The sequence below is a fragment of the Narcine bancroftii genome, chromosome 4 (genome assembly GCF_036971445.1).
Source record: "Narcine bancroftii isolate sNarBan1 chromosome 4, sNarBan1.hap1, whole genome shotgun sequence".
NCBI classification, from domain to species: Eukaryota; Metazoa; Chordata; class Chondrichthyes; order Torpediniformes; family Narcinidae; genus Narcine; species Narcine bancroftii.
This window is the reverse complement of record NC_091472.1, coordinates 312,074,936-312,099,999: the sequence shown is the minus strand read 5'-3', so window position 1 is coordinate 312,099,999 and position 25,064 is coordinate 312,074,936. Positions and strand designations below refer to the sequence as shown.

Here is a 25,064-nt window from a genome sequence, read left to right as displayed (position 1 = left end):
TTGGAGGGTAGCAGGATGAGAGGTGATCTCAGAGAGGTGAACAAAACCACGAGAGCAATAGATCGGGTGAACGCAGAGAGTCTTTTGCCTAGAATAGGTGAATCAGTAACTAGATGACATAGGTGACCAGGTGAGAGAAGGGAGGGGAGACCTTTAACAGAAACTTTTTTTTACACAGAGCGTGGCGGGTGTATGGAATGGGCTACCAGAAGAGGTGGTTGGGGAAGGTACTATTGCAATTTTTCAGAAAAAAATGGACAGATACATGTATAAGATGGGTTTCAAGGAATAAGGGCCAATTGCAGACAGGTGGGACGAGTGGAGGTTGGCATGGGCAAATTTAGCTGAGGGGCCTGTTTCAATGGTGTCCAACTTGGCAGCCTTGCCTAATATGTTAATTGGAGTTAAAAGAGCTGGGACGAAGCGTGAAGGAGATACCGATTACATGCTGGACAAGTGCGAGATGTTTCACTTTGGTAGGTTAAACCTGGACAGGCTTTACATGGCGAGTGATGGTGCCTTGGCGAATGTTGTAGAACAAAGTGAATTGGGTGCACTGATATGGTTTCAGTAAAACTGGAGACACAGACGAAGTCCTTTGGAAGACTTGCCTTCATTGGTTAGGACACTGAGTACAGGAGCAGAGAAGTCACGTTCTAATTGTACCAGATAGTGGTGAGACCATACTTGGAGTATTGTGTACAGTTCTAGTCAGCCAGCTGTAGGAAAGATATCATTAAGCTGGAAAGGGTGTGAAAAGAATAATGGAAATGTTACCAGGACTGATTGGCTTGAATTTTCTTGTGTTGTGCTCAGATTGTTTAGAATTTGATTTTCAAATAGCTTTTAAAATTGCAGATCGGGGGTGAAGTTTTAAGATTTGGCATTCTTTTATTGTCGGGTAATAAAACAGAAAAACACAGAATTTCCCTTTAATCTGTCGTAAGGCAGACTAAGAGTCACCATTAATATTGCCTGTCGCCCCTTACAGTCGGAGAGAGAGAAGCAAAACAGAGTACCTTCAGAGTCACTGAGTGTCTGTGGATTCACCACCAGAGCTCCCGCAGCCTATTCAATCGCACAGACTCCTGTACAATTCATTGACAAACCAAGCTCCAGGTTCAAACTTGCAATCAGGAAGCTTTCAGTGCCCAAGGCCCTTCGGGAGGGGACCCTCCTTGTCCTCAGAACCCTCTGGAATCCTGGTTCCGCTAACCTGGTTCCTATCAGCCAGTCTCCTGCAGCCTGTGTGGGTCTTTTGACTGCAAGTTACCAACAGCCCGCAGCCTGCGTGGGCCCTTAAGCCGCTGATCCCCTCGCTGGTCATGGCCACTATCCTGTAGGGTCATCTCCTATGCTTTTCCTTCTCAACGGGGTATGTCCTCCCTGCTTCTGGTCCCCTGCTCCCCTGTGATTGAAATCCTGACAGAATAAATAGGAAATTTATCAGGTTAAAATGTTACATAATTCTCAGTGGAAAACTCCTCGATCTGAAAACGGCCAGGCAATAATAAGCATTGATGAGAATCAATAAAAATAAAATTCAAACTGGTTGTCACATGAGAAAACTCTGTCCATTTTCCAAGGTACTCATTCAGTTCTTGGAAATGAGATCTGCAGTTTAGTGAAGTACAAATATTAAGGTAAAGGTAAAGGTTCCATTATTGTCACATTACATAATACTACATTAAGAATGTAACATACATGAACTTCTTTAACTTTGTCTACCGCAGTGCTTCTCAACCTCTTTCTTTCTCCTCACATACCACTTTAAACAATCCCTCTGCCATCGGTGCTCTGTGATTAGTAAGGGATTGCTGAAGGTGGGATGTGAGTGGGAAAGGAAGGTTGAGAATCACTGCTCTAGACTCGATTGTTACTGAAATATTTTGCTTGAGAAAAATTGTCACTGGCCCATTTTCTTTGGAGTTATGAAACCATGCACATAACGAGTCAATGAGGGATGATTAAAACAGGGGTTTTCAAACTTTTTCTTCCCACCTACATCCCATTTTAAGCAATCCCTTACTAATCACAGAGGACCTATGGCATAGGGATGACTTAAAGTGGGATGTGAGCGGAAAGAAAAAGGTTGAGAACCACTGGTCTACTGTAAGGAAGAGAGAGAGTCACCACATTGTCCAGTGCCCCTCACAGACAGAAATGAGGCCCTAGCGAGGAATGAACTTGCGACCCCTGGTTTACAAGATTTTGTGCCATTGGGTGATTCGTCTTCAGGGTCCTGGACCTCCTTCTTGATAGTAGCAGTGTGAAAAGGGCATGTCCTGGGTGGTGGGAGGGTCCTTGAGGATAGAGGCTGCTTTCTTGCGACACTGTCTCTTGTAGATGTCCTCGATGGAGTGAAGACCGGTGCCCATGATGGTTTTGGCCGAGATCACAACTCTCTGTAGTCTTTTCCTGTCCTGAGTATCAGCACCTCTATTCCTAGGCAGTGATGCAACTGGTCAGAACGCTCTCCAAGATGGTGTCCTGTAGAAATTTGCACAAGCCTTTTCCTCAAATTTCTCTTGAAGAATTGCAGCTGGCGCTGATCATTTGTGGAGAAGGATGATTACTGAACTCATTTATTCCCTATTCTTCCTTACCCTGAGAAGGCAGAGGTCCTATTCTTGAGAATGCCATGAGAGCTCGATTCAATGCATAATAAGGGGGAAATTAGGACTTGTGTGATGATGTTGGACTGGAGCCACCAGGTTCAGCTGACTAATTTCTAGCTCCAAAAGGACTGAACCAAAGAGCTGTCAATGCTGAGGAAACCCAGCATTTGTGCAGCGTCAAGGAGTTAACACTTCAAATCCAGGACACCTCAGAGCGCATCGGGTAGAGGTTTTAAAATCACATTTCATGTGTTGTCTTTCCAGAAATGAGCACTTATGGATGGGATAAAATAAATGTTTTCTTTATCATTGACCATATCTCTCTCCCTTATAATCTCATTCAGTAAAACCCCTTATATCCGGCTCATAAGGGGATTGGCAGTTGCTGGATAAGTGTATTTTCCACTTGCTTGAAACTCCTACAATGTCCAACTAATACACCTGGATTAAGAATATATCATTTTAAAAGACAAAAATACCACACTGTACTTACCCTGAACAGACTTCACTTGCATGAATATACATACCTTAAAACATTTTACTTTATTTCCAGTCACATTCTTTGAAAACATTTAACCGCCGCTGCTTCTGCAGGTTCCTCCCCCTCCACGGAGCCGACCGAAAGACGAACAACAACGTTATAGATAATTAACCCCCTTCCTCCCCCAAGTTTACAGATAAAGCCTCTGACCAGGGTGACTCTTACTAAGCAAGGATAAGGAGACACTTTAAGGAAGTCACCCCAGCGGCGAGCGGCATCAACCAGCTCTTCTTCCTGGGAGACGCCATCACTGTTTCACACAACTTTATCCAAACAGCTGCTACGAGCAAAGCCTGACCAAGGCCCTCCATTGGCTAAATATTTGCTCCCGTATTCACCAAAGGTTTATGTATTACATCAGAGAACATTTACATTTTTAAACTTACTTTTTTTAACCTATTATTTTATTCCGATTTAGGTTAATTTTTGTCAGTTGCTGGAGGGGGCTGGTAGCTTGAATTCCAGAAACCAGAGGTTTTACTGTCTTCTCTGCTTCAAGGAAGATAATCCCAGACTATCTAGTCTCTCTTCCAGAATGAAGCGTTCACTTTCAGGATACGTACCAAATTTCCTCTGCATCCTCTCCAGTGTTTTCACATAATTTCTATTGTACGCTGATCAAAACTGCTCCCAAATGATTTATAAAGTTGCACCGTGACTGTATTCTGAGTTTTAATGAAGAGGTTGGCATAGCAGTTGGCGCAATGCCTTTACAGAGCCAGTGATTGGGACCGAGGTTCAAATCCCGCACTGTCTGTCAGGAGTTTGTACGTTATCCCCGTGACTGAGCGGGTTTTCCCCGAGTTCCTCCCACCATCCGAAGCGTACCTGGAGTGTAGGTTAATGAGGTGTAAATTGGGCGGCATGGACTTGTGGGCCGAAATAGCCAATTATGTCCACATTTATGTGTACATTTAAATGTATGTCTACATTTAAAACGATAGATGTGTGAGCGCATGTGTGTCAGTGAATGTGTTTGGCAGGTTTGGTGTGGAATTTCTATTGAAGGATCCTGCTACTCTTTTCATTGACTCTGGGTTGACCAACTGAGCTTTTGCTGTGTTTTCCGGTTTTCTTTACTTACTTTCATCTCAGGGCAGCTGGAGGCTGGGGTGGGTTGGTGGAAAGGAGGAGGAAGGGAAGGGAGAGAGGGAGAGAAGGGGCGAGAGGGGGGGAAGGGGAGAGAGGGAGAGAAGGGGCGAGAGGGGGGAAGGGGAGAGAGGGAGAGAAGGGGCGAGAGGGGGGAAGGGGAGAGAGGGAGAGAAGGGGCGAGAGGGGGGAAGGGGAGAGAGGGAGAGAAGGGGCGAGAGGGGGGAAGGGGAGAGAGGGAGAGAAGGGGCGAGAGGGGGGAAGGGGAGAGAGGGAGAGAAGGGGCGAGAGGGGGGAAGGGGAGAGAGGGAGAGAAGGGGCGAGAGGGGGGAAGGGGAGAGAGGGAGAGAAGGGGCGAGAGGGGGGAAGGGGAGAGAGGGAGAGAAGGGGCGAGAGGGGGGAAGGGGAGAGAGGGAGAGAAGGGGCGAGAGGGGGGAAGGGGAGAGAGGGAGAGAAGGGGCGAGAGGGGGGAAGGGGAGAGAGGGAGAGAAGGGGCGAGAGGGGGGAAGGGGAGAGAGGGAGAGAAGGGGCGAGAGGGGGGAAGGGGAGAGAGGGAGAGAAGGGGCGAGAGGGGGGAAGGGGAGAGAGGGAGAGAAGGGGCGAGAGGGGGGAAGGGGAGAGAGGGAGAGAAGGGGCGAGAGGGGGGAAGGGGAGAGAGGGAGAGAAGGGGCGAGAGGGGGGAAGGGGAGAGAGGGAGAGAAGGGGCGAGAGGGGGGAAGGGGAGAGAGGGAGAGAAGGGGCGAGAGGGGGTGAGAGAGGGAGAGAAGGGGTGAGAGGGGGGAAGGGGAGAGAGGGAGAGAAGGGGTGAGAGGGGGGAAGGGGAGAGAGGGAGAGAAGGGGCTGAGGGATATTTGCATTGGTATGTTTTACGTGCACACTTATGGGTGCCCTCATATGTTAAGTAAACAGCATTTTAAATCAGAATCATAATTTACTGTGAGCATGCCACAAAATCTGTTGTTTTGCGGCAGCTTCACGGCAAACATTTCTATTAAACCACCTTACAAAATAAATAAAAGTAGTGGATGAAAAAAGCCTGGTTCATTGATCATTCAGGAATCTGATGGCAGTGGGGAAGAAGCTGTCCTTGTGGTGCTGGGGGCTCTTCTTCAGGCTCCTGCACCTTTTCCCCGATGGTAGCAGAGTGAAGAGGGCATGGCCTGGACAGTGGGGGTCTTTGAGGATAGAGGCTGCTTTCTTAAGATACCACCTCTTGTAGATGTCATCAATGGAGTGAAGTCTGGTGCCCGAGATGTTACAGGCTGAGTTAACCACCCTCTGGAGTTTATTTTCTTGTCTTCATCTTCTCATTTGGTACCTTTCCAGGCCAAAGTCCACAGCGCCTCAGAATAACAACCACATGGTCAACAAGCCCCTTGGTAATATCATTCAAAAACATGGCATCTCTTCCCACTGCTGTGCTGATGGTACTCAGCTCTCTCTCTCCTTGGGACCTAACAACCAATCAAAGACAGCCAACCTCACTAATTGTCTAGAGGATATAAAGTGTTGGATGGCTCCAAACTTCTTACAGCTGAACGAAGGGAAATTTGAGGTTATCCTATTTCTACCAAAATGATCTCCAATTGTCTTAGTAATTTATCCAACTTCATTCAACCCCACATCAAATCCCTTTGTGTGATTTCATTCCACCTTCAAGTTCGACAAACAGGTCAATGGAGTAGTAAAAGCTTTTTCTAGCTTCGCACTACAAATAATCATTTAAAGATCTTGAGAAAGTTATCCATGCCCTTATATTCTCCCGTTTAGAGTATTCTAACTCTTTATATACTGGGATTAGTCAGTCTTTGTTATCCTGTCTGCAACTGGTTCAGGATGCTGCAGCCAGGCTCCTGACAGGTGCCAAGTAGAGGGACCCCTATCACTTCTATTCTGCCTTCCTCCATTGGCTGCCAGTACGGCTCAAATTGATTTTAAAGTTCTCCTGTTTGCCTGTAAAGCCCTTAATGGGCCAGCCCCCTCTTACATCGCGGATCTCCTAATGCCTTATTCCAATTCAAGACCCCTCAGGTTGGCTAGCTGGGTGGCACTTGTCTGATCCGTGCTCAAATTGTAAACTCAGAAGAGATTGAGCCTTCACTATTGGAGCCCCCAAACTGTGGAACAACAACCTCCCTCCATCAAATCGGCCCCATCCCTCATCTCTTTTATATCCAGATTGAAGATGAACGCTTATTCTCGAGCATTTCGAGTCCTAATTGTTACCTTGTGTTCTAACCGCTTGTATTGGTTTTATTCTAGACTTTAAATAGATGCCTTGTTGTGAAGTCTTTTTGATCGGTACAGCACTTTGGTCAATGTGAGTTGTTTTAAATGTGTTGTATCAATAAATAAACTAAACTTTTCCAGAGATAGATGCACCACCCTCGTGGGTTGGAACCTAGCTCTGTGAACCTTCAGGTAAAACACAAAAGATGCTGTGACTGTCTTTCTTTGGCTTGCCTTCGCGGATGAAGATTTATGGAGGGGGTAAAAGTCCACGTCAGCTGCAGGCTTGATTGTGGCTGACAAGTCCGATGCGGGACAGGCAGACACGGTTGCAGCGGTTGCAGGGGAAAATTGGTTGGATGGGGTTGGGTGTTGGGTTTTTCCTCCTTTGTCTTTTTTCAGTGAGGTGGGCTCTGCGGTCTTCTTCAAAGGAGGTTGCTGCCCGCCGAACTGTGAGGCGCCAAGATGCACGGTTTGAGGCGATATCAGCCCACTGGCAGTGGTCAATGTGGCAGGCACCAAGAGATTTCTTTAGGCAGTCCTTGTACCTCTTCTTTGGTGCACCTCTGTCACGGAGGCCAGTGGAGAGCTCGCCATATAACACGATCTTGGGAAGGCGATGGTCCTCCATTCTGGAGATGTGACCCACCCAGCGCAGCTGGATCTTCAGCAGCGTGGACTCGATGCTGTCGGCCTCTGCCATCTCGAGTACTTCGATGTTAGGGATGAAGTCGCTCCAATGAATTTTGAGGATGGAGCGGAGACAACGCTGGTGGAAGCGTTCTAGGAGCCGTAGGTGATGCCGGAAGAAGACCCATGATTCGGAGCCGAACAGGAGTGTGGGTATGACAACGGCTCTGTATATGCTAATCTTTGTGAGGTTTTTCAGTTGGTTGTTTTTCCAGACTCTTTTGTGTAGTCTTCCAAAGGCGCTATTTGCCTTGGAGAGTCTGTTGTCTATCTCGTAGTAAACACAGTAAATGCTGGAGGAACTCAGTCAGTCTCACAGTGTCCACAGGAGGTAAAGATATATATATTATTCCCATTTCAAACCTGATCCTTTATATCTTTACCTCCTGATGCACCATCAATAATCACAAAAGACAGAAGTTGTGAAACCATCAGGCTTTTATTCACTACAGACTGGAACGGTCGTCAACCTCATTGACTGATCGAGGCAGAGTGGAATGGGGAGCATGCAAAGGGCTATGGGTAGGATTGGTCTTGGGAGACGTGTCCAGCTGGCAGCAGCCAATCATAGCATAACAGAGGTTTACAACATATCTTATGGACGCTGCGAGACCTGCTGAGTTCCTCCAGCCTACTTGTGCTTTTACTGCATGTAGCACTATCGATCAACCACACTAGACTGAGAATCATGATTAATAGGCTTTAATCACCTTAAGACATCAGCACATCTCACATGTTACTGGCCCGGTTACAAGGCAGATACTGAGGAAGGAGTTTGGGCATAACAGCCTTTATGGGGATTCTGAGGGGAGGAGTCACAGGTGCAGAGGGCGGGCCAGCCCGTACAGACAGTGCTAATAGCTATACTGTGGTTGGACCACACTGTGTACCTTCAAATTTGTTCTCCTCCACTGTGTCCAGTGTGTGTGTCAATGCCAGTCGAGGTCATCGATTTCCTTGTATTTCCTTTTGCGCAGGGCAGTGGGAAGCCCCTTGGTGATGGACCCAAACAGCATCTGTCGAAAGACCAAGCGTTTGGCAGGCAAGCAGGCCGAGCTGTGCCAGACTGAGCCCGAGATCGTGAACGAGGTGGCAAAAGGAGCTAGGCTCGGGGTGAGGGAATGCCAGTACCAATTCCGGAGCCGGAGGTGGAACTGCACAATCCACAACAAATACTTTGGGAAAATCCTCCAGCAAGGTATGAGCTGAGCGAAAGCAGGAGCCAAGGCTCCTGGTTTCTGTTGATGTGAGTTTATTGTCATATACAGAAGTACAATGCACAAATGAACATGGATTCTTGCTGCAGCCACATAGCTATGTAGGATGCACCAGTTACAATAGTTTAGATTAAAGGGGCACAATATGCCAAGGCAGAAAAATAGATATTAAGGGATAGATAAATAAATATCATATATTCCTGTACAATCATCAATACCATCCAATAGTCAACCCCCCTCCATTTTATGGGCCCAAACATTGCATTTTCTTTTTGTATGACCCACATAAAAGTCAACTCCCACTTTTTTGGCCCTGACTGCTGCCTGACCACCGGAGCTCCCGACGCCCTGGCCTCACCACCCCCCACCATCCGAGTGCCTGACGCCCCGAATGTGGACTTGCCACCCAGTCCTGACTATCCGTGTCCTCGACGCCTTGAATGACTGAGATACTTAACCTTGGTCAAAAGTATGACCTGGGTAAAAGTCGACCTCCCGCCAGATTTGACCCGAAAAATTGGACGATTACAGGAGTGTATACAATATTCCGAGTTGCCGTTAGTCCAAGTAAAAGGTCACATTTCTGTTGTAGGGACAGATATTTTGGTGCTCTTGTTTATGGTTATTTTTGAATATTTTATTTAAAATAGTCAAAGATTAATATAATAATACAATTTACAAAAAGAAAACAAACTAGAAACTACATGATGCTATATATTCCCCAAACCTACCACTCCAAACCCTCCCACCCTCATAATTTCTTGTGATCCATCCCAGAGGATGGTGATGGCTCCTTTCAGTCAGTTCGTGGGCTTTATACCCCACTCCTCAGAAAGGAGCAGCATGTGCGTGAATGGATTTTAGGTGAGTAGGGGGTGGAACAAGTCTAGACCCGCCCTCTCAATATCCCCTCCTGGATCTAGTGGCATGGTGAGGTCCAAGATGGCTGGGGGGGCGGGGAATGGGAGTTGGAAGTTCAGTTGTAGTGAATGGCCGGATCAAGTTTCAATGCAAGGGACGCCCTTTCCGCGCTTCATGGCATGCGATCACTAGATGGCCGTTGACCCTGCGAGGGAGTCCATCCGCCATTTGGCAGGTCTTGTTTCTCATTCTGCAGGGGATCTAGCTGCCCCCTGCACCAGTAAAGCCTGGCAAGGGGAGCCGGTTTAGTCACCGACCACCTGACCATGTGACAGGGTTACAGAGTACCAGTGGCATTCGGACGAGTGACCTGACGAGACCATCAGAATAATTAATATAAAAAATATAGTTGTGTAAAAGGAAGAAGAAACTTTCAGGATTGCACAGGGACGTCATCTAACACACATGTTAAAACTGAGTCCTTTAATACAATGCAAAAGAGATTCTTGCAGGTCCAGAGACTCAGGAAGCCCAAAATTACGAATTTTAACCTAATATTTGAGTGTAAATGTAAAAACATAGCATATTTATTTGTTTATGGTTCAGGGTTGGCAGGGAGGTGAGGTTTAGGATAGATTTGGAGGGGGTGGTGGTCAGAGGATGAGGGGGGAATTCATCCATCAGTTCACATTAATCCTTGAATGTTCATCTAATCCCATTAACTATTCTCCTGAAGGGCTATTGGCTTTGGCACTGCATGTCAGTGCAGCTCTCTGAGCTGTTTAAATCTCTGGCATGTCAAACTTAAATCTCGTGATGACAGGCAGGTAATTTAACTCTTTCACATCAACCTTGTCTGCCTCTATCATGCCAGATGGAGTCAACTAGGGTTACGATCAGGCATGCCGCCAGTGTATTAAAATTCAAGATTCCTTTATTGTCATGTAATGGTACAGAACAGGTAACAGGTAATAGTACACAGAATTGCCATTAGTGTTGCCCGGTGACCCTTACAGTAAGAGGGAAAGGGAAGCAAAGGAGAGTCCCTTCAGAGTCACCGAGTGTCCGTGGATTCACTTCCTGCAGCCTCTGTAGCCGCCAGACCCCTGTCTGATTCATCGGCTGCCCGAGCTCCAGATCCGAACCTCCGGCGCGATCAGCACCCGAGGCCCTTCGGGAGCCCATCCTTCCTTCAGCGCCCCCTCAAGCCGCAAGTCCGATGCCTACCTCTCGTGAGCCAGTCTCCAGCAGCCCACAGTCCACGCGGGTCTCCCTCCCTGACCTCAAGTTGCCCGCAGCTGGTGTGGGTCCCTCAGCCACTGAGCTCCCTCATTGGTCCGCTGCCATGGACAGCTTCTCCGTAGGATCGTCTCCTCTGTTTCTTCTTCCCAATAAGAGGTGCTCTATTAAGGACCCATCCCACATCAGTCATGCTCTCTTCTTCCCAATAACGTCCCCCCCGGCCCCCATCCACCCCACCCCATTGGATAGAAAATACATCAGTTTGAAAACACAAACCTCCAGATTCAAGCCAGCTGTTATGAGGCTCTTGAATAGACTTCTCATTGGTTAAAGATGATACCCTTGCAGTGTTTAGTTATGCTTTTGTAGCCCACACTTTGTCATTCTTTGTAACTCTGAACTCTGCACTCTTTAACTTGCTGTTACGTAACATTATGTTCTTTGTTTTATTATTGCACTACCTGCTTTTGGCAGAGCAGACACAATGGGCCGAATGACCTACTTCTGCCCCGAATACCTGTCTCAAGTACAGGTTGATTTGCCTGGGTAGCACACAAAACAAAGCTTTTCACTGTATCCCAGCACACGAGACAATAAATGATTCAATTCAATCCCCTCTGTATCTCCACTTCCCTGTGTGTGTGTGTGTGTGTGTGTGTGTGTGTGTGTGTGTGTGTGTGTGTGTGTGTGTGTGTGTGTGTGTGTGTGTGTGTGTGTGTGTGTGCGTGTGTGTGTGTGTGTGTGTGTGTGTGGGTGGGTGGGGTGGGGGGGGGGTTCTCCTCATTGTGTCTTCTGCTGGAAGATTTCCAAAGCTCAACAATTCTGGGATATGGAAGAGCACCATATGTGTCTCCAGTCGTAATCTTAGAGATTCCTTTTGGGTGCAGTCAGTGACGAGGTTCAGTAGGTGCTTACATGCATAAATGCTGTGGCTCAGTGGTTCGCACAGAGGTGCAACACCATGAGTTCAATCCCCACACCTGCCCCTTCGGTGCAGGGCTGTTGGCTGAGAATGCTGGATTTTTGGGTGGAATGTAAGACTCTCTCAAGAGCTGTCAGGAAGATCTGATAATGTCATGTGCTTTGTTTTTGGGGCCAACATTAATCAATATCTTGATAAAAAGGCAGATTATCTCTCTCTTCGGTTTGGTGTGTCCAAAATTGGTAGATTAATTTAAATTTAGACATACAGCACAGTAACAGGCCATTTCAGCCCACGAGCCCGTGCCACCCAATTTATATCCTATTGATCTACACCCCTGGTACATTTTAAATAGTGGGAGAAAACCAGAACCCCTGTAGAAAACTCACGTGGACACGGGGAGAACTTACAAACTCCTTACGGACAATGTGGGATTTGAACCCCAGTCCAGTCCTTTCATTTCCCTTATTCCAACAGTGACTACATTTCAAGTGCACTAGATTGGTTTTCACCCATAGTTTAGTGATTAGCAAAGAGTGGGTCTCTGGTCAGATGCCATGGGGTCTCCTGTACTTAAGCCCTCATTTTGAGGAGGGGTGGCTGTCACTCATGAGTATATAGGCGACATCACAAACAAACCTGAGATTCCTTTTTCTTGTGGGCAAGGCAGAATTACCACTAATTGGTAATAAACTGTACACTGTGTAAACATGCAAACAAATAAAGAACTGTAAACAGATAACAAATCTAAACAAATTGACTGTGCAATACTAAAAAAATCCATAAAGTGCATGAGTCCTTAAATGGGACCCTGATTCAGTTTGTTGTTGAGGAGTCTGGTGGTGGAGGGGGAGTAGCTGTTCCTGAACCTGGTGGGTGCGAGTCTTGTGGTACCGATACCTCTTTCCTGATGGCAGAAGCGAGAACAGAGCGGGTGCTGGGCGGTGCGGATCCCTGATGATTGCTGCTGCTCTCCGACGACAGCGTTCCCTGTATATGTTCTCGATGGTGAGGAAAGGTTTGCCTGTGATGTCCTGGGCTGTGCCCATTACCTTTTTTAGGGCTTTACCCTCGGGGGTATTGGTGTTCCCATACCAGTCTGTGATGCAGCCAGTCAGTACACTTTCCGCCATACTTCTGTAGAAATTTGCCAGGGTTTCTGGTGTCATCCCAAACCTCCGCAAACTCCTGAGGAAGTAGAGGCACTGATGAGCTTTTTTCATGATGCCATTGGTGTGTAGGGTCGAGGAAAGATCCCCTGAGATAATGACTCCCAAGAACTTAAATTTGCTCACCCTCTCCACCTCTGATCCCCAATGATCACTGGATTGTACACCTCTGGCTTTCCCTTCCTAAAGTCAACAATCAGCTCCTTAGTTTTGATGATATTGAGTGCAAGGTTGTTGTTGCACCATTCAGCCAAGTTTTCAATCTCTCTCACTCATCCCTTTTTTGTGAGACTCAGTGGTGTTCCAAGAAGATGCTGTCACAATAGAAGAGTTTGATTTCTCTGCATGTCGCAATGAGCATCCTCAGAGAACCTTGCTCGTATTGGACTACCATCCTTCTTGGTTTATCAAAAAGTTCATGTTCAAGTTTATTATCATCTGACTGTACATACACCATATACAATCAGACAATACAGGGTTTCTCCAGATCACAATGCACCACTACTCTCTGGCATCTCTCATCCAACCATTGTTGAAGTAGTGAAATGGATTCAACAATGGTTGGATGGGAGATGCCAGAGAGTAGCGGTGGAAAATTGTTTGTCAAATTGGTGGCTGGTGATGAGTGGATTGCCTCAGGGATCGATACCTGGTCCATTGTTTTTTGTCACATATATTAATAATCTAGATGATAGGGTGGTAAATTGGATTAATAAGTATGCAGATGATTTGAAGATTGGTGATGTTGTGGACAGTGAAGGTCATCAAAGCTTGCAGTGGGATATGGGCCAGTTAGAAGAGTGGGCTGAGAGATGGCAGATGGAGTTTAATACTGATAAACGTGAGGTGCTACATTTGGGTAGGACTATTCAAAATAGGACATACACATTAAATGGTTGACAATACCAACCAGAGGACATGGGTTAAGGGTGAAAGGGGAAAAGTTTAGGGGGAACATTAGGAGGAACTTCTTCACACAGAGAATGGTGGGAGTGTGGTACGAGGTGCCAGCTGAAGTGGTAGGTACGGGCTCGATTTTAACATTTAAGAAGAATTTGGACAGGTACGTGGATGAAGAGGTATGGAGGGCTATGGGCAGGGTGCAGGTCAGAGGGACCAGGGAGAATAATAGTTCTGCACGGACCAGAATGGCCGAAGGGCCTGTTTCTGCAGGGCATTTTTCAATGGTTCTAAATATTTGGAATTATTCACTCAGGACATTGTTCACCAATCTCACAGCCTATGGGAAGAAGCTATTCCCCAGTCCGGTCGACCTGATTTTGATGCTCCCGTACCTGGTCAAAGACACTGTGTGCTGGATGGAAAGGGTCCTCAACAATTCTTAGGGCTCCCATTTTAAGCAATGCTCCCGGTGAATGTCATCAATAGAGGAAAGGGAGACCCCAGCGATCTTCTCAGCCATTCTGATGACAGTCTGTATTGATTTCTGATCAGATGCTTTGCCAAACGCTCAAGACTTGGCCCTTGGCACTGAACATGCATTCCTGGGGAAATTAACTTTCTGGCATGTCCATTCCTCATGGACTCTTGGTCTTCCTGAAGCTCATGACCTCTCTAATCTTATTAAGGGGCTATCGTTCAGACCTTCTCGTTGAATAGTTGAAAACCCTTGATATCCTCATTAAGTGACAAGCATTTCAGATGGCCAAATAACAGTGATCACCCAGAGTGGGTTTAATTAAGGAGCATCTTAGAGGACATCTAGCTCACCTCCAACCTTGGTCATATTGAATCACCAACCTTCTAGGACCATTTGAGCCCTTGTTGAATGACCATGACTCAGACCCGGGGACTTCTCTTTGATTGACCTTTCCTTGATGATCTCCAGTATCTTCATTTTGGAAGCTATGTTCTTCGGGGACTCTCCTTCTTACTCTTGGACTTCATATTCATGTCCATCTTTCTTATTCCTTAGTCCCCTCATGGAACTTCCATTCTATTTCAGACTTCTCATGAAGACTGCTCAGATCCTCCCTGTGGATGCATAATTCCTTAGGCATTTGTTATCCTTCGTTATTACTGTGAACCCTCATGGCACCTAGCAAGATTAGGGCTAATATATGCCAATATCCAGGCTAGGTTATTGATAGCTGTATAGCTTTGACATTCCCAGTGAGCTCCTAAACCAAGCTGCCTGTTGCTATGGAAGAAGGAGATTTCCCCAATATCCTGGCCGATGGTTTTCTTTTGTCCAATATCAGTGGATTGAACAATCCATTCTTGGCAGTTGATGAGATATTGTGATGTTTATCAATTGGCCAGTCACCTCATCAGACAATGCAAGGATAAATAGACTTTAATCTATCTATCTATCTATCTATCTATCTATCTATCTATCTATCTATCTATCTATCTATCTATCTATCTATCTATCCATCTATCTATCTATCTATCCAGAATGTGACCATTTGGCACAGCCGTTTTTGCATGAGCGATTTGGCGCAGACCTATTTCTAATAAATAAGTGTTACGTAGTTATTATACGCATTAAAATGCCATCAACAATTCTGACAAAACGTGGAAAGGAGAAGTGCTCATACGATGGCTATATATATATGTTTTTGATAGATATGCTGCTGGTAAGATAACAAGTTTTGGAGACGTGAGAGGAAGGACATCTGCAAAGCTCGAATTCACGTTAGAAACGGTGAACTGGTGAAACAAATGAATGAACATTTGCATGCAGCTTTGGCGTCGAAGGTGGAAAGAGATACCGTCACTTCAAAGATAAAAGGACGAGCTGCTGAAGCTGTTGCGGGGACTGGACAAATGATTAACGAGCGCTTAGAAAATTTGTCTGAATCTTGCCAAGAAACGGGGCCTAACAACAGAGCCCTGAAGAAAATGGTCCATAGGACAAGGAAAGAAATTGCTGCTTACCCAGTATATCCAAGAAATTTAGAAGAATATAATTCCAGACAGCTTTAAAACATACTCTGTGGGTGAATATAATGAAGTACAATTTTTACTAGCCGACAGCGGTAGCACCACCTGCAGATTTCTTAAACTTGGAAAAAAAAGGAATGCCGAGTTTCTGAGACAAGCGAACTTGGAGTGGAACATCCAGTTATTTGGAAATTTATCAACAGTTTATGGAAAGTTCAGAGAGGAAGGGACATTCATTTTGAGCATCTTGTAGCAGGGCACGATATTCCGTTGAAATTAAAGAAATTCAGGGAAGTCGACGCTCGAATGCCATCACTCATAATAAAATTTAGTGGGAGAAATTATGTTGAGTATTTAAGAGGGATTTAGCCCAAAATTTTGAATACAGGTTATATTTTAGATTTTTCATAATTAACTTATCACTATCTAACATTTTTACTACAGAGAATAAACAATTTTTTAGTTCCATGTAAACATAATATAGTATTAACAATTCCCATCTTGCTTTCGTTAATGCTTTTAACTGAGCCTGAATATGCGCCGAAATAGTCCAGCGCCTAAATAGATCTGCAGCAAATTGGGCTGCTCCAGACCGGCCGCACCAAATCACTCACACCAAAACAGCTGCGCCAAAAGGTCTTAAATCTCTATCTATCTATCTATCTATCTATCTATCTATCTATCTATCTATCTATCTATCTATCCATCCATGTTATGAAGAGCAACTGCATGGAAACTGGCTCTTTGGCCCATCAATACCCACCATCAACCACCCATCAACATCAATTCAACATCCATTTCAATTTTTTAATTTTCCTAATATTCTTTTCAACCATCCCCAGATGTATTTTACAGCAGCCAATTAATTTGGGAAGTGGGAGGAAAATGGAGCCCCCAGAGAAATCCCACACAGTCACAGAGAGAACCTGAAAACTCCACACAGACAGCACCTCTGGAGCTTTGTGGCAATCTTTGCTGAAATAATAGAGGTCAATTCTGCAGTTAGTGCATTATTTCTTGCAGACAGAAGTATGAACCGTTTGAGTAGATCATTTAAAACCCCAGTGCAGAAGAGTTTTAAGTCCAAGTTCAAGTTGATATTAAGAAAAAAGTCTGCACAGATTCAAGCAGACAAAACAACGTTTCTCCAGACCATGGTGCACACAATGTGCACACACAGCTTAGCACACAATAATCATGGCATGGGGCTGCGTGATTGGCCTAGCAGTTAGTGTAATGCCTTTCTAGCACCAGTGATTGGGACCAGAGTTCGAATCTTGCACTGTCTGTAAGGAGTTTGTACATTCTCCCTGTGACTACGTGGGTTTTCCCTGGGGGTTCCAATTTCCTCCCATCATTTGAAACATACTGGGGGTTTAGGTTAATTTGGTGTAAATTGGAGCAGCACGGACTCGTTGGCCAAAATGACCTGTCACAGTGCTGTATGTCTAAATTTAAAATTTTTAAATTTAAATTTACATATAAACATAAAATATAATTTAAAAATATGCTTAAATATTTCAGAATAATTTACTCATTTTATTTTTAAGAGAATCAAGGTTACAAGATACCGCTCATCAATCTCACAGCCGGCGGGAAGAAGTTATTCCCCAGCCCACAGTCCTGATTTTGAGCCTCCTATTCCTCTTACCTGATGGTCGTGGGTCAAAGATCATGTGAGATGGATGGCAGGGATCCTCAACAACTTTGATAATTCCTTGAACCCCTATTTAAGTAATGTTCCCGGTGAATGTAATTAACAGAGGAAGGGAGATGCCTCAGTGATATTCTTGGCCGTTTTGTAATCCATTGCATTGACTTCTGATCAGATGCTTTGCTGAGCACTTTAAGCTTTGCCTTTTGCACTGAACGAGCATTCCTGGGGTAACTAACCTCTGGGGTGATCATTCCTCATGGACTCTTGGTCTTTCTCTCTATGCTTCTAATCTTATTGAGTTTTAATGATCCATGTCTGATGGAGACACTGCTCTCAGTTTTTTTATATATGCTCTTTAAATCTTCCAACGTTGATGATACTTCCTGTCAGAGCGCTGCTTAAAATTACATCGCTCTTAAGTTGGAAGTGTTGATGAGTGTTTTCTGGGACCTGTCGGTGTGGTTTGGAATTAGACAGGTAAATATACAAGAAATTAAAGCCACAAAAAGGGATCTTGTTTCTTTACCGGTGTTCTCCAGTGGCATAGCCCAGTATTAAAGAATCAGGATCCCAGATCTGTCTGCATCGGCTTCCGACTTCTCAACTCCAATGGATTAAGCCTTTGGCAGATCTCCTAGAATTATAGGGTCATTCAGCACAGGGTCAGGCCTTTCAGCCCATTGAGTGACCATCAAGGACCCACTTCTGTGATCCTGCACTAATCCCACATCCACATCAACTATCCCCGCCTGCCCCAAGAAATTCTATCAATCACCAATGAACAAGGGAATATTTATTATCAGCATCTATGGAGCTAAAGAACGACCAACTATTCGGCTGGTACCCCTTCAGCAAGGATTCTTGATCTGTCTCGATGAAGAGTTCTGGCCCGAAGCATCAACTGTTCTTTCTCTCCCCGCTGACACTGGTCGAACCGCTAAGTTCCTCCAGCACATGGTGTGTTGTTCCAGATTCCAGGGTCTGCCGACTTGTGTGCATTCTTCTGTGGACAGTTGACAGGGACCAATGATCCAACCGGCTCCCGCGTCTTCGGCACGTCGGAGGAAATTGGAGCACGTGGAGAATATTCATTGTGTTACAGAGAGATCGTGCAAACTCTCCATGGACAGCACTGGAGGTTAGGACTTAAACCAGGTCACCCCACTGGAATTGAGACAGCTTTCTCCAGTAATCACCACGGTACTGCAACTGACAATCTCTACTCTTCTCTCTTAAGTTGTAATAAGACCCTACATCTACACAACCATTCCAATGTGGCAAAATGTCTCAAGGGGCTTCCTAGAGACATCATAGATTCAACATTGAACTTCATGAAGAAATATTTGAACAGGTGACTGAAATCTTGTTCTGAGAAAAATGTCCATTGGACCAAGTTGTCTACCTGAGCTAGTCCCGTTTGCCTGTGTTTGGCCCATATCCATGTACCAGTCCAAATTCTCAAATATTATAATTTGTTCCCACCTCTAAAACTTCCTCTAACAGGTCGTTCCCAAGAAAATCCAGATGATTTAGGTTTTTAAGGGTGTCTATGAAGAAAGATGATGCTGAGGTACATATGAGGAAATTTTAGAGCAAGGTGAGTATCAACTTGAACTGGGGTCGATTAAAGGTGTACGTTAAAGGAGAAGAGACACAGAAACTGAGAGGGATCGACAGAAGCTGAGAGTGATCGGCAGAGACAGAGAACACACAGAGAGGCAGAAAGAACAGAGAGAGGGAGGGAGAGAGAGAGATAAAAAGGGAAAGAGTTAGAGGAGAGAGTGAGAGATAAAGAGATGACAGAATTGTTGTCAGTGGTGGTGATGACATTCAGAGATGTTCGAGAGCTCAAATCGGAGAAGAGTCGGAGTGGAGAAGAAGAGAGAGAAAGAGAGAGAGAGAGAGGGACAGGGAAAGAGAGATACACACACACACACACACACACACACACACACACACACACACACACACACACACACACACACACACACACACACACACACACACACACACACACACACACACACACACACACACACACACACCAGGGAAAGGAGGTTAAACAAGTTAGGGCTTTATTCCCTGGAATGTAGAGGAATGAGGGGTGATTTGATAGAGGTATTTAAAATTAAGGGGGGATAGACAAGAATAAATGTAGGTCAGCTTTTCCCACTGACAATGGGTGAGATACAAACCAGGGTTAATGGTGAAAGGGGAAAAGTTTAGGGGGAATGGGAGAGGGATCTTCTTCACTTAAAGAATAGTGGGAGTGTGGAATGAGCTTCCAGCTGAAATGGTAGATACAGGCTTGATTTTAACATTTAAGGGAAATTTGGACTAGTATAGAGCTGGGAGAGGTATGGAGGTTTATAGAATGAGTGCAGGCCAGTGGGACGAGGCAAGAAAAAGTGGTTCAGCACAGACTAGAGGGACCAAAGTGGCCTGTTTCTCTGCTCTAATTGTTCTACGGTTCTATGAGAGAGAGAGAGAGAGAGAGAGAGAGAGAGAGAGAGAGTGAAGTGATACCATCCCTAGATGACCAGACATTGAAGAGCTGGAATCGGAGGAGAGTTTCAGAAATGGAAAAGATTGCAGCGATGAGGAGATAACTGGAAAGGATATTCCTTCTGGATTGTCTCTGTGGTAAAGTTGCTGGGAATGTTTATGCCATTGAGAATTATACCCTTGTACAGTTAGTGTAAGGCTGATGTTACAGAACTTCCATCTGTACTTTATTAGAAAGAAGAGAATTTCAGTAAATTTACACCAGGAAGTGGCCAATGCAGTGAAAACAGCTGAAGAAACATTTAAATCAGTTCAGGATGCAATGATATCCCATATTCTGAATTGACATAATTAAACAGTTGGCTGCAGGTCTACATAGATCGTTGTACGAAGCAGAACTGTTTAACGTTGGATCACTTTCTATCTTGGTGGGTGACATGCAGTTTAAAGTGACTCTTCTGTCCATGACTAGATAAGGGCCGAGGCTTCCGACAAGAGGTGTGCTGGGCATGTAGAGTTGAATAAGAGTTGATTTTTAATGTTTCTTCTGAAAGAAGATTTTAAAGGGTTGCTAAACTAAAGTCTTGGGCTGATTGAATGGATCCTTGGGAACGTCCTCAGGAGGTTTGCAGATGACACAAAGTTAGGTAGAGCTATGGACAATGTAGAGGGCTAGCGAAGAATATAACAGGATATAAATCAGTTCAAGATTCAAGATTCCTTTATTGCAAATTTGTAAATAAAATATTAAAAATGATTCCTTTATTTCCATGTAATAAAAAGGTGCAATGTTACACAAAATTTGCTTTGGACTGCCTTACACCGTCAGCAGAGATTGCCCAGTGCCCCTTATAGTCTGAGAAAGAGAAGCAAAAGAGAATTCCTCTAGAGTCACTGACTGTCCGTGGATTCACGTCCAGTGCTCCTGCAGCCTTTGCCGCCCATACCAACTTCAATCCAAACTATTGTCAACCCGAGCTCCAGATCTAAACCCCTGCCATGATCAGGAAGCCTTCAGCCCCTCGGCACCCTCTTGCATCCCGGTTCCGATACCTGACTGACTTCAGCCAGTCTCGAGCCAGTCTCCAGCAGTCCACAGCCCGGTGTGAGCTCCTTTGACCACTGTCGCTTGCAGCCCGCAGCCAAAGTGGGTTTCTTGCCTTGGGTCACCAACAATCACAGATATGGTAAAGAAATGGCAGATAGAGCATAGTTCAGGCAAGTCGAGCCAAGTCAAGTTTATTGTTAACTGATTGCACAAGTACAACCTGATGAAACAGACTTCTCTGGTCCTTGGTGCAGACATACAACCAGACATCATACAGGTCAACAATACATATGCAGACCAAGATCCATATATACAAATAAACAGATATTGTTTCGAGAATATGAGTCTCGGAGGGTGAGTGTGAGCAGTTCCTTTGGGTTGTTCAGCGTTCTAACTGCCTGTGGGAAGAAGCTCTTCCTTAGCCTGGTGGTGCTAGCTCTGATTCTCCAGTATCTCTTCCCCGATGGGAAGAGATGGAAGATATTGTACCCGGGGTGTTAGGAGTCCTCTTCGGACCATAATGCGGGGACGGGAGACTCCAGTGATCCTCTCTACTACTCTTGTGGTCCTGTGGACTGAGCTCCGATCCATTTCTCCGCAGCAACGGTACCACACTGTGATGCAGCCGTGGCTGGATGTTGTCGACAGAGCTTCTGTAGAAGGCTGACATAAGGTCAATGTAATGGTCACACAAGTGTAAGCGATACACTTTGGGAGGTCACTTATAAGGAGAATGCATATATTTAATGGTACGACTTAAAAACATTGATGTGCAGATGGATCTGCCAGGTCCGGCGCTCATTGAAAGTTGCCGCGCAGGTAAGTAGGGAGGTAAAGTAGATGAGTGGCATGCTTGTGCATTTGTACCCCATTAGATGAGGAATTGAATACAAAAGTAAGGAAGTCATGTTGCAGCTGCCCCTGGAGTAGTTTGTGCAATGCTGGTCACCTCATTACAAGAAGGATGTGAAGGCTTCGTAAAGAATAGAGAAGAGGTTGACCAGGATGTGGACTGGTTTAGAGGGGATGAGGCATGAAGAGAAGTTGGACAAACTTGGTTTGTTTTCCCCGAAGTGGGAGGAAACTGAAAGCTGACCTGAATGAAGGGCGGAGAAAGCTGGAGACACGCAGCAGTGACCTTTATGCAGTAAAGGTAAAGATACATCACCGACGTTTCGGGGTTGAGCCCTTCATCAAGGTCTGGAAAAATGTCGGCAGGCATCTGGGCAAAAGAGTAAGGAGGGTGGTGTTGTCACAAAGGCAGGAGGCGATAGGAGGAGAAGGGAGGGAGGGGACATCAGCGATCGAGGAGAGGAGGGATGGCTGGGTGCAAGGGAAGGGGGAGGGGGAAAGAGGAGAGCATGTTAACAGAAACCAGAGAGGTCGGTGTTAATGCCATCTGCTGGAGAGACCCCAGGCGGAAAATTGTTCCTCCAATTTGCAGGTGATCTTGGTGGGACAGTGACAAGGCCATGGACAGACATGTGAGCATGGGAGTGTGACACAGAACTGAAAGGGTTGGCTTCTGGGAGGTCACTGTCACTGGTGCGTTCAGAGCGAAACTTTTCAGTGAAGTGATGTTCCAATCTGCGGCCAGTCTCTCTGATATAGAGAAGGCCACAAAGGGAGCTCCGGATGCAGTAAATCAGTCCTGTGGATACACAGCGAAGTGTTGTTTAACTTGAAAGGCCTGTTTGGGGCCCCGGACCGTGGTGAGGGAGGAGGTGTGGGCGCAAGTATTGCACCTCCTGCGGCCACAGGGGAAGGTGCCAGGGTGGGAGGTGAAGGAGAAAATTGGAGGGGAGGGATGAGTGCATGAGGGAGTCATGGAGGGAGCGAGAGGGGAGGGGAGGATAAGATGTGTCTGGTGGTGGGATCCTGTAGTAAGTACTGGAAATTCCGAGGATAATGTGTTGGATGCGGAGGCCGGTGGGGTGGTAGGTGAGGAGGAGGGGGATTCTATCCTTGTTGCATCTGGGGCAGAGGGGGCCAGGGCAGATGAGCAGGGAATGGAGGAGATGCAGGTAAGGGCTGAGTTGATGGTGGTGGAAGAGAAGCCATGTTTGTGGAAGAAGGCAAACATTTTGGAAGCTCTGGACTGGAAGACCTCATCTTGGGAACAGATGTGGTAGAGATGGAGAAATTGTAAGAAGGAGATGGAATCCTTGCAGGGCTCAAGGTGTGAGGAAAAGTAGTCAAGCCAGTTATAGGAGTTCGTGGGTTTGCACGAGGCACCTCCGATGTAGTCATCTAAATACCAGAGAAAGAGTTGGGGGTGGGGGGGTCTTGCCTATGTAGGCATAGCATGGATTACGCCACAAACCCTACAAACAGGAAGGCATAACTGGGACCCATGCGGGGACACACAGCAACTCATTTGATTTGGAAGAAGTGGGATTAGTTGAAGGAGAAGTTTTTAAAATGAGGACAAGTTCTGCCAGGCGGAGGAGGGTGGTGACTAGTCGGGTCTTTGGTCCAGGAAGGAGCGAAGTGCTTTCAGATCTTCTTTATAGGGGATGGAGGTATAAGGGGATTGTACATCCTCCGTGAAGATGAAGCGGTCCAGTTTGGGGAATCTGAAGTTAATGAAGAGATGGAGGGCATGTGAGGTACCGTGGATGAAAGTGGGGAGGGATTGGACCAGTGGAGCAAAGATAGAGTCAGGGTAAGATGGAACCAGTTTAATGGGACAAGAGCAAGCAATGGGTCTGCACAGATGGCCGGGTTTGTGTATCTTGGGCAGAAGGTAGAATTGAGCAGCGTGGGTATGGGAGTCAATGAGGTTTGCTGCCTTAGGAGGGAGGTGACCAGAGATGATGAGATTGGAGATGGTGTTGGAGACAGTGGCGTGATGAGCCGTGATGGGTTCCTGTGGGAGGGTTAGGTAGGAGGAGGTGCCTGAGAGCTGTTGTCTGGCCTCAGCAAGGTAAGTGTGCCAGACCACAACAGCACCACCCTTGTCTGTGGGTTTGATGGGGAGTTTTGGATTGTTGCGGAGAGAGTGGAAGGCAGAGCGTTCAGAGGAGATGAGATTAGAATATAAGAGGGGTGTGGTGAAGTTGAGATGGTTGTTGTCTCGATGGCAGTTGTAAATAAAAAGGTCCAGAGCAGGCAGCTGTCCAGGACAAGGTGTCCAGAAGGAGGAAGAAGGCTTGAAGCAGGAGAATGGATCTTGGGTGGGGCGAGGAGAGTCATGGTCATGGATGTAAGCCCGGAGATGGAGGCGATGGAAGAAGAGTTCGGCAGCGCGGCGTATGCGGAACTCATGGACTGAGGTGGATCAACGTGAGTCCTCTACTGAGGACTAAGTGTTCCATCTCAGAGAGGGGAAGGTCAGAGGGGATAATGAAGACCAAGCAGGGGACAGGTGGGGATTGGTGTTGTGGACGCTGTTGGGGGGTACTTGGAGGGTTGGGGAGGTCAAAGAGTGGAGATGGAAGATGGGTGAGGTTGGAAGGAGGAGGTAGAGGTTTGGGGGTGTTGTCAGGGGAGGGGGAAGGTTAGGGAGATCACAAGGGGAAGGTGGGGGTGGGGGAGGTCAGAGGTGGTGGGGGTAACCAGAGAGTGGGGAGGCGGGGAGATGAGATCTGAGGGTTAGGGGGCAGAGAGGGGGAGATGTGAGTGGAGTAGGGAGAGGTGTAGGGGGATGGGGAAGGGTAAGAAGTTGTGAGGGGATGAGTAAGAGGGCTTGGGCAGTGAGATGGGAACCACAGTTAGAGTCTACGTCGGGAGAAACTCAGCAGGTCAAACATAACACACAATGCTGGAGAAACTGATCGAAGGACGGCATGGTTGCCAAAACGCTGTTACAGCGTCAGTGATCAGGACCGGCGTTCGTATCCTGTGCTGTCTGTATGCTCTCCCCGAGTCTGCATGGGTTTTTTCCAGGGGCTCAGGTTTCCACCCACCGTTCGAAATGTACAGGGGGTTGTAAGGAAATTGGGTGCAATTGGGTGGCATGGGATCATGGGCCCACAATGGCCTGTTGCTTTGCTATATGTTCAAATTTTTAAAAAAATCATGAGAATCATGGATGGTCTGAATCCTTTCCCAGAAGTAAAAGCGTCTCTCACTGGGAGGTGAGGTGAGGAGGAGGAAGCTTAAGGGCAATGTGTGGGACAAGTTTTTTTTTAACACCGAGAATGCTGGGTGCCTGGAACCGGCTGCCAGGAATATAGGTGGGAACAGATGTAATAGTTGCATTTCTAAGGCTTCTAGAATGTGAAGGGGATGCAGGGATATCTATCGAGTGAAAGCCTTAGCGTTTTAGCTTGATTTGACATCATGTTCAGCACAGGCACGTGGGCCGAAGGTCCTGCTCCTGTGCTGCACTTTTCTATGCTCTGTGGAGACTGGGGTTTATCCCTTT

At 46.2% G+C, this 25,064-nt stretch overlaps 1 protein-coding gene across 1 annotated transcript in view; it reads left to right on the top strand.

The window, feature by feature from the left end:
• wnt6b (wingless-type MMTV integration site family, member 6b) overlaps positions 1-25,064 on the top strand; it is a 123,506-nt gene that overhangs the window by 35,017 nt on the left and 63,425 nt on the right. The window contains exon 2 of the mRNA XM_069930555.1: positions 8,145-8,365. Coding sequence (XP_069786656.1) covers positions 8,167-8,365 — 199 coding nt within the window. The 5' untranslated portion in view covers positions 8,145-8,166. The remainder of the gene's footprint in view (positions 1-8,144; positions 8,366-25,064) is intronic.